Source organism: Microplitis mediator, chromosome 3 (assembly GCF_029852145.1).
Source record: "Microplitis mediator isolate UGA2020A chromosome 3, iyMicMedi2.1, whole genome shotgun sequence".
NCBI lineage: Eukaryota > Metazoa > Arthropoda > Insecta > Hymenoptera > Braconidae > Microplitis > Microplitis mediator.
Genome location: NC_079971.1, coordinates 6,860,263 through 6,870,255, shown reverse-complemented (window position 1 = coordinate 6,870,255; position 9,993 = coordinate 6,860,263). Strand labels below are relative to the sequence as shown.

At 35.2% G+C, this 9,993-nt stretch overlaps 1 protein-coding gene and 1 long non-coding RNA gene across 4 annotated transcripts; one reads left to right on the top strand and one right to left on the bottom strand.

Annotated features, from left to right (window-relative positions):
* Positions 1-329: 329 nt before the first annotated feature.
* Positions 330-4,500, bottom strand: LOC130664735 (uncharacterized). The gene is made up of 3 exons (XR_008989452.1): positions 3,753-4,500; positions 1,018-3,676; positions 330-910 (listed from the first exon to the last, which is right to left on the bottom strand). It is a non-coding gene; the product is annotated as an uncharacterized LOC130664735 (long non-coding RNA).
* Positions 4,501-4,835: 335 nt separating this feature from the next.
* LOC130664921 (uncharacterized) lies at positions 4,836-8,140 on the top strand. 3 transcript variants are annotated; one of them, XM_057465120.1, is made up of 3 exons: positions 4,836-5,284; positions 6,329-6,456; positions 6,556-8,140. In XM_057465120.1, the coding sequence occupies exons 1-3, from the start codon at positions 5,275-5,277 to the stop codon at positions 7,951-7,953; spliced, it is 1,536 nt and encodes a 511-aa protein (XP_057321103.1). In that variant the 5' UTR covers positions 4,836-5,274; the 3' UTR covers positions 7,954-8,140. The 3 variants fall into 3 exon arrangements, with proteins under 3 accessions (XP_057321103.1, XP_057321102.1, XP_057321101.1); XM_057465119.1 differs by having other exon boundaries at positions 4,837-5,284; positions 6,329-6,685; positions 6,758-8,140; XM_057465118.1 differs by having other exon boundaries at positions 4,837-5,284; positions 6,329-8,140.
* The last annotated feature ends 1,853 nt before the right edge of the window (positions 8,141-9,993 follow it).

The window sequence follows — 9,993 nt, the reverse complement described above, 5'->3', positions numbered from 1 at the left end:
ACGAATGAAAAAATCATAATCATTTCAATAGTTCCAGGTGAAACAGTTTAGATCTAATTATTAGATTTAATTTAAATAAAATCATAATTATTAAAAAAATAAAAAAAAAAACTTTGAAATAATACTTACCCTTTATAAAACATTTACAAGATCTATTTTCATATTTTTATCTGAATAATGTTGCATTGCTAACTAAAAAATTATTTCTTGAAAAATTTACACATTTTTTTTTGTCAAATGTAATGTATTTTTGTTTAAATTTGTTTAATACACTGAGAAAAAAAAATACTTTTATCAAGAACATTTACTTGAGACAAAAACATATATTCTTGATAATTTTCAAGAATATATAATTTTGTCTCAAGAATTCGTAGAATTGAAGGAAATAATTTTTATTTAATTCAAGTAAAGCTATTCTTTTGTTTACTCATAATATAATATCAAATTCATATAATAAGAAAAATAAATTTGATGCTCTTTTCTCAAGAAATTGATAATTAATAATAATAAAATGAATATTTTTAACGGGTTTCTTGAACCAAGAAATTCTTGTTTGGAAAATAGTATTTTTTTTTCTCAGTGTATCGATAAATTATGGATATGTTTAGTAAGGTTACTATTAGTCTACTAAATTTTCAGGAAATACAAGAAAATCGTATAGGTCGATTACTCGCTTAACATCTTCGATGCTACTTATTTCTCCACTCTTAAGCCAAGTAATTGGTTTAGTTTTATAGTAATATTTCACTTTCATTGAATCAGTGATAATAATTTTTTTCCGTTCACTATATATATTGGGTAATATTTCCATGAACAGTAGGAGTTTTTCGAATTTAAAGATAAACCAAGTTTTCGATGGTTTCGGAATATTATCTACATCCTCAATTAATTGTTGAAAAGTGTAAAAATTCTGTAAAAAAAAAGTGGACAAGGACATTAACATTACGACTTATCGGTTACTTTGAAATCCAAGCATGGATTTTTAAAAATTTATATTATATAAAATTATATGTTTACCTCATTGATATTGCAGTGTAATACATTTTCAGTAATTGATATAAGCGGTTCAATTGAGCCGTACATTATCGGGATTATTTTAGCTCAATGTACAATAATAAAAATGAAAAAAATACAGTCCACCCGTCCAAGAGGTAGTTTTGCCTAAACTAACCGACACTCTGTGCAACAAAAGTGTTCAAAATTATTTTTCTCCCTTTCCACAATGATTACAGCCTACGCTATAAGGATGACATCTATAATAGAACTGCTCGCCGGCGTCTCGTCTTCCATGCTACTCGTAAATCATAAGTTCGGGCTCCTTGTCTCTATTCTCCATGCTTTTCACATTACGTTCGGACTCCTTGTATCTATACTTTGTGATTTGTAGAAAACTAGTTAGACAGATTTTTATTTAGAGACAAATCTGTTTTCCCGATTCTATACTACCACGCAAGAATTTTTGGCCGATGTTGTACAATATATTATTTAATTAAATATTTCACTAGGGTTTTTATAATTGCACTTGTCGGGTGAAGAATGTAATGATGCTAGAGCTGTAGCGACGGAGTGTATGTGCTGGTGTATATGTGTGTTGTGTTTGGCGCTAGTGTGTTTTCATTAGGTGTGTTTCATGGAGAATAGAGACAGAGTCTCTATTCTCCATGGTGTGTTTTTATTTCGGTCGGTAGGGTGGCGTCTTGGTGGCTTTCGTTGGTGAACTCGGCAGTAGAGGCGTGAGCGAGGCTACGAGTCCGCCACAACCATTTACCCCCCGAGTGGCTTTTGGCGGGTGGTTTAAAAGTCACGGTGCGACTATAAGTGCGAGACGGCTTGTCCATAGGTGAGTCCCAATGATGTGGCTCGAGTTGATGAGACTTTGACGATGGTTCTTCAACGTAGTCTTGGTCAGTCTTATTAATATCGCAGGGTTTTAGTCGGTCAATAGAGACGTTTTTTTCTTCTTTATCGACATTTATTTAAAACAGTCTATCGGAGAGTCGTTCTACGACTCTCGGGCCTTGACACCGAGGCTCCAGCGGAGCTTTAACGTGGTCACAGCGTAACCAGACATGTGAGCAGTCCTTGAGGTCTTTCAGTGTGAAGACACAAGATTTGTCGTGGTGTGCTGTAGGTGTTAGACGGATGCCACGCATATATTCTCGATGTTTCTCGACGAATATTTGTGGATCAGATGGTAGATCCGATGAGACGAAGAACTCTCCAGGTATTCTCAGGCATTTTCCGTATAACATCTCTGCTGGAGTAGTCTGTCTTCCTTGATTGATGTTCTTAGACCAAGTAGTACAGTTGGAAGTATGTCAATCCAAGGTTTCGGTGAGCACATGAGTGCTGCTTTCAAGATTTTGTCCATACGTTCGACGATGCCATTTGACTGAAAGTGGTATGCTATCATGCGGGTTTTCTTAGCTCCGACGAGTTGAGTGAGAGCTTGGAATAACGCAGATTCGAATTGAATTCCTTGGTCTGATGTAATGGTGATAGGGGAGCCATAGCGAGAGATCCAGTGATTGAACAATGTCGTTGCCACTGTGTCTGCGGCCATGTCTTTGATAGGAATTGCTTCCGGCCATCTTGAGAAACGGTCAATCATGGTTAAGCAATATTGATAACCTTAGACGTTTGGTAGTATAATAATGTCAACGTGTAGATGGTTGAATCTGGAGTCAGAACTTCGATGTGGTTCGGTTGGAGTTTAGTATGACGGTGAATTTTTGCTCTTGGGCAAGCAAGACACTCTTGAGCCCATTGTGTTGCGTCTTTGCGGATGCCCGGCCAGGAAAATTTTTCACGGAGCAGATTTGAGGTGGTCCTACCACTGGGATGTGCTGAACTGTGAATTGTGTTGAATTCGGATCTGCGTAGTGAAGCTGGAATGTACGGTTTTACGACCCCTGATGAGATGTCTGCGAAGATTTTTACGCCTTGTTTGATCTCTAGTTCTTGAAGATGCAATGATGTTGAGTTCTGGATCAGATCTGGTAATTCTTCATCATTGAGTTGTTCATTGTATATGGTTACTGGGCTGAGTACGGTTGGTATCTCTATGGTGTTTATGCGTGATAAAGCGTTTGCGACTACATTGTCCTCGCCTTTCACGTAGACTACGTCCGTGGAAAATTGAGAGATGTACTCCAGTTGTCTGAGCTGTCGTACGCCGGAGGTAAAGTTGAGTCGATGGTTGATATATTGTAGGTGTAGCTAGTCAAAGTTTCTCCTTTTGTCGAGAGTGAGGTAAGAGGATCTATCAGCCGTTGATTTTTCAGGTCGATGAGTAGGTTGAAGTGCGTCAAAAAATCCGCCCCGATTATCGCAGTTTGTATATCCGTGATAATGAATGACTAAGAGAAAGTTCTGTGTAGATTGAGATCGATCTTGAGAGTTTTACAGCCGTAAATTTGAATCGCTGATGTGTTCGCTGCATACAGTGTGAGCGGGTCCTTTGTTAGTTGTTTGTTTTTAAGTATTTTGCTGGGATTACAGACACCACGGACTCAGAGTCTATCAAAAATTTTTGATTAGTAGTAAAGTCATGAATGTGCAGGCGGAGTTCTTTGGGTGACAGTTTGCAGCCGCTGTCACCAACTGCCCCAATTAGGGTCTAATTGCGGGTCTAATTTCCCTGTTTACCTGGTGGTGAGGACGTGAATTTGCACGGCTGTGGGCATTGACGGGCATTATTTCTCCATTTGATATGATAATAATAGTAGCTATTGCGATTTGGCGTTACTAACCTGGTTCTTGGATGATGTCTATAGAAGTGCTGTCCATATTGTTGATGTTGATGGGTTTGTAGTTGAAAACTGGTGTGTAATTGTTTTGGTTGTTGTAGTGTGTGTTGTAACTGTGCCTGGATTTTCTGCTGGTTCGCTTGCAGGCAGCTTATATCCTGTTGACAGGTTTTGAGAGTGAGGTTAATCTCGTAGAGCTGGCATTCGACTTATGATAAGCTCGATGAATGGTGATTTGTGTGCGTTGTGTCACGCGGGTGGATGGCCATGACGTGACTGCTGCTAGCGTGAAGCAAAATACAGTCTGCCATTTCTGCTAGACTGTTGAGATCCTCAAAGTTGTTTGACATTGTTAGGTATGGACGTACCCATGCCGGAAGGCGTCCTTTCCACAGCTGGTACAATGCTTCATCTGTCATTGCTGTTTTTTGCCAGATCGCACATTTCTCGGAGAAGTTGCGAGGGTTTCCTGTCGCCAAGTGTCATTTCTTTCAGCAATTTCTGTAACTGGGTTTGTCTCGACTCAGAGAAGCGTTCAAGGATAGTGTTTTTTAAAGTTTGATACTTATCTTGTGTTGGTGGGTCTCCAATGATGTCCCACAGCTGCTTGGAGATACTAAGTGGAAATGCCTTTAGAGTCTGGCTGTATTTCTGATTGTCGCTGGTGATGCGATTGACGGTGAAGTCTGGTGGTCTTTTTTCATGTATAATTTATTTTTACCCGGGAAGCCATAACACTGGCACTGCTGCCAGAACGCGGACAAAAAGTTCCCTTCCCAAGCATTGTTTAGACTGTATGTGATGCTAAAGTGATGCTTGGAAAGGGGAACTTTTCGTCCGCGTTCTGGCAACAGTGAACACTAGTATAGTCGTCCCGATAAAAGCTTGGGATGTTTTCCCACCACGGTTTCTTCTCCCACCCTTTAAATGTTGGTTTGGCACATGCGCATATTTAATGACGCATGCGCCCATTCTAATATTATGGTGGTAGGGGAAGAAACTGGTGGGAAAAAAATCCCAAGCTTTCATCGGGACGACTGTACAAGATATTACCGACTTGTTTCTAGAGTCCCACGACTTTTAAATCAAGATATACTTTTATTTATTCTTTCTATGAATAATAAAAAATTATCTAATATTTGATGATTGATCTATATATATATATATATATATATATATAGATATATATTTAATTGTTTAATTAACTGCCTAAGAGAATAAGTAGCTGATATCAATTTAAATAAAAAAAAAAAATTCCTTGAATAAAAATAACACTGCGACTTTAAAATTCCCGGTTAATTCCACCATGTTGGTTTTAATTAATCAATCTTCAAAACAAAGAATCGATCTCTCGGATCGTTTCCGTGAAATAAATCGATTCAAATAATTGAATCGCACATGAATAAATCGATTCTGTGGAGAATCCATCTTGAATCGTACATCTCTAGCTCCATGCCAGTTAATCTAGTGCTGCTAGCGTTTACAAGTTTTAATAACATCTAAATATATATAAGCTTCTACAATTATGGAAAGCTGTAAGTATGAGGGGTTTAGTTATAAAAGAATCAAAACCTTAAAAAAAATATCTTTATTTTTAACTTCCCGCTAAGAAAATCGATGATTTTCGAAAAATTCGGGAAGTTATTGTTTTCACCCCGATTTTCAAAAATCGAGTTTTCATCAGATGTCGACGTTTTGAGGTCCTAGGAAGTTATCCTTACTATTTTCAAAATGATGTCCGAGTGTCTGTATGTATGTATGTGTGTGTGCGCGCGCGCGCGAGTGTGTGTGTGTGTGTATGTATGGGTGTGACCGGTCTATAACTTTTTAACTAATGAACCGATTTGGATGATTAAGGTGGCAATTGAGCTTGTTAGCCATCAACTTTCCTAGAATTTCAGATCATTTTATCAAGTAGATTCGAAAATTTGGCGGGTTACGAAAAAAAAATTTTTTTTTTCAGTTTTTTATTGATTTCTCAGAACCCTATCACGATGGTGATAGGGTATGAAACCAATACAGTCTATAGGATTCTATGCGGTTTTGGTCGCAGTTGAGTGGATTCTATGGGAATTTTTGGATAGGGAAACGACTTAAACGATCGACTTCAGAATCTAATCAGCTCTAGAACTCACTAAAACGCGTCGATTGCCGTCTTAGCCATCTCAATCGGATTATTCGTTCGATAGTTATCGCGGGCAAAAGAAATGGTAAAAAACGGTTTTTTGCGAATATCTCCGAAATAACTGAACCAAACAGTTTCAAATTTTGATCAGCTCTAGAACTCAATAAAACACGTCGATTGCCGCCTCAACCACCAAAATCGGTCAATTCGTTCGTGAGATATCGTGGGAGAAAGAAATCCTAAAATCCGTTTTTTTCGAAAACAATGGGATACAAAAGTATTTTCGAGCTCGAGGAGCTCGAAAATGTATTCACAACAATGTTTTCGAGCTCAAGGAGCTAGAAAACAGCGAGAAGTTTTGGGGCTGGCCCGCAGGGTCAACCGATAGACCAATTTTTTTATTTATTAACAATTGAACATTATAAGTACTTACATTTTTTTGTGATATTTATAGATATTTCACCGACAACGCCTTTAAAATCGTTGAAGGAAGTTGTCAAGAGACTTCATGGAAATCTCCTAGCGGACAATACTTCGGAAATGTTCAGCATCCAGTTATCAACTGAAGAGGAGAAATTACTGGTATATAATTTATTAATATTACAGCAAGAATTTAAAAAGAATAACATTTTAATCACTTTTCACCAATTGGATAATTTTAATACCGATACTGGCTCCAAGGTCTTAAGAAGCGTCCCGGTGATGGATAATATATTTAAATCCAAGAAATTATTCAACGAATTAAAAGCTAACAAAAATACAATGATAGATTCTTCAAAATATCATCATTCGATAGATGAAAATATTGACTGTAATTTGATAAATTTTTATCTCAATGAGATATTATTCGATTGTCAATTTAAAAATTTACCATTTTTTACAGACTATTACAAAAATAATATTCTAAAACATAATCGTTCCTCGAATAGGGTTTTCGATTCCATGAATATGTACTTGGATGCGTTCGAAATACCTTCCTCGTTTTTATGGAGTAAAAATAACGAGCATGATGTTAAAAAATATACAAATATTTTATTTAATAACTTAAAAAAATATCATACATCTAATAAACTCATAAATACATTAAAATCAAAGTCAACTAGTAACAATAGTTATTATCATTATTATGGGGGTATATCCATTGTGAATAACAGTAGCGGAGAAGTCGATAAGATTTCAACGATTACAGTACTCGATAAAGTATGTACTGACGCGGGCTCTTTGATTCATGGATCAGATAGTTTTTTGTCTGAATCCCCAGGTATTAACACGTCATCGTTTGACATTGGGTCTTGTGGTAGTGTAACATGTATGCACTCCGAAGTTGCAGATTTTCCGTCAGTAGCATACTTAGTGGCCGGCGCTCCTAAAATTTGGATAATAATAAATGAAGATTGTATTGGTAAAATGAAAAAACTCTTTATTACTTTGAACGGCGGTACGTGCGCTGCTCCATGGGAACATCGTAACATGATATTTACACTTGATGAATTAGATGCTCACAACATAGGTTATAAGATTACAATACAACATCCGGGTACAGTAGTAACTATTAGAGAAGGCATCTTTCATCAAATAATAAATTTAGGACCTAACATAATAGAATCGTGCCTTTATGCGGGCATTCGTTGGGAGTTGCTGAATAAACATAATACTGTTCAGTGTATGTGCCTAGATGATAAAAATGAACCATTGTCGAAAAACTGCGTTTTAATATATAACAGCGGATTACAAGTCAAATTAAAACAATCAAAAAAAGCAATACATAGTTGTAAACATGATAGTTGCAATTATAAATTCACTACTAATGCAGATTTGGAAGCTCACCTAAGAATGCATCATCCAAACAAAACATCTACAAACTTTGCGTGTACTGTGTGCGATGTATGCTTTTCAACTAGATCAAATCTATTGAGACATCAGAGAGATCTACATCAAGACAAGATATCGTGCCCAGGTTGTAAGAAATTTTTCGTTAGAATTTCACAACATTTAAATACATCAAACAAGTGTTCATCATTATACAAATGTCGTAGAGGAAAAATCATACCGATATCTGGCGGCGATATGACATTATAGTTTCATATTTGATGTATTAATTTGACAATTTCTCGTTTTTATCTAAGTGACTTTGTTTTAATATTTCACATGTAGTCATTGGACATTTGTTTATGTTTAACATATTATTTGTATTATTATTAAATCTCATTAACGATGTATTTAAATTTTCGAATGAAGCATTTTTTAATACGTTAAATTTCATTATACTATATGTTAGTATTTTTTTCTTTTCTTTTTCTACCTTTCCATTGTTAACAGCACCCTCTAATAGTATACGATTTTCTGTTTCCTTCATTATTGAGCTGACCTGAAGTATTGGTAATCTACTTAACATTGAACTAGGAGACACTAATAAATCTGGAATTGTTTCAAGATTTGCAAATTTTTTTCTAAAATCTATACTAGCGTTCACTAATTCTTTACTACCATAGTGGTCGGTTATTTTTATTCTATCATAATGAGATTCGTAATATTGACAATAAACATCAATTCGAAATGTAGATTATTTTGATTTTAGAATGTTATTATGAATTTACCCAGAACAATATAATTTATTCTCTGCTTTAAGACCAGTTTTCTGGTTTATGTTTATGTATATGTAATGAGAACAATTATTATTACCAATAGAATATGTCGATATGTTGATTTTGTTATTTTTTATGATTGCTATATTTTTTACCCGATTTAGAATTTCACACAGAAATATAAAATTACTATTGTTCGTATGGGTAACCTTAAAATCAATCGGCATAGAGTGCATTAGTATTTTATAGGAATTATCGTACAAAATAGATAAAGAATAGCGGGTAATAAAAAAAAAAATAGTTGGTTTTTTAGACAATTGAAATTTATTAAATATCCATCCTGAGTACATAGAGGTTCAGTCATAATCATGGTGTTTAGACTTGATTGATTTTTATCTAATATATTACGAGACCCCTTTTGATTAAATTTATTTAAGAATTGATACCAATTGCAATTTAACTATGAAAATACTTAAAGGAGTTTAAACCATGCAGATGGTTTATAAATACTCGGACGTATCAACAGAATTCGTTCCTGTTTATAAATACTCCGAAGGATTTAAAACTTTTCGATCCTTATTTACTACCCAGAGTAACCTTATCATTTTCATCTTGTTAGATTTTTTATAAATTCATAGTTGAGAATCACACCGGCTTTCTAACCTGAAGAACTTCAAGGATCCGCTGTAACTGCTTTCAACCTCAGATAAACCTCTATAACCTTACCATATCTTAATTTTGTTTTATTTTTTGTATATCTCAACATCAATTCAACCTCAATAACCTCACTACAATAATTCGTATTGTTATTATTATTATTATTACCGAAACTAATAGGTTTCATAAGAAATATCTCGGTACATACAGGTAACAGAGAGAAGTCTTCTCTCTGCAGGTAAAGAAATTAGTACCTCAAGTCACCATGTGTGACGCATCGGTTTCTGGTGTTCATGAGAAAAAGACATAAAATAACATATGGTTGAAACTGGCGTGTTATGTATGTCCTGGGAGGTTACTAGGATCGGAGCTGACGCCACCTTCTGGACAGAGTAGGCAGTTCGTTGTCACGCGGGACCAATTTTGAATTTGAAAACAGTGATAAATTTATTGTTTACTATGATGATGATGATGATGATGATTATTATTATTATTATTTAATTCAATAATGAAGTTATGGATAAGGATAGATATAATTGATAAAATAACTTTTATCTGAAGACTGAGTTTTATTATAAAGTGTAGATAAGATTTGATCAGTAATAACAGTTGTGCTCGTCAATAGTTCTCGGAGAGAAGTGAAGTGTGAAGTTACATCAGACGGCAGAAAGATCTCTGACTCTCCACTCTTTGACTTCTCCCACCATTCTCATACTCACACACATACTTATGCAATATATGTACTTATACATATCAACGTTCTTTCTAATTATATACTTATACATTTATACTTCCTACTAATACACGTACGAGATATGAGCTTACACATCTACGTTCTTTATTTATCCGTTCTATGATTTTACTTATTACTTATATT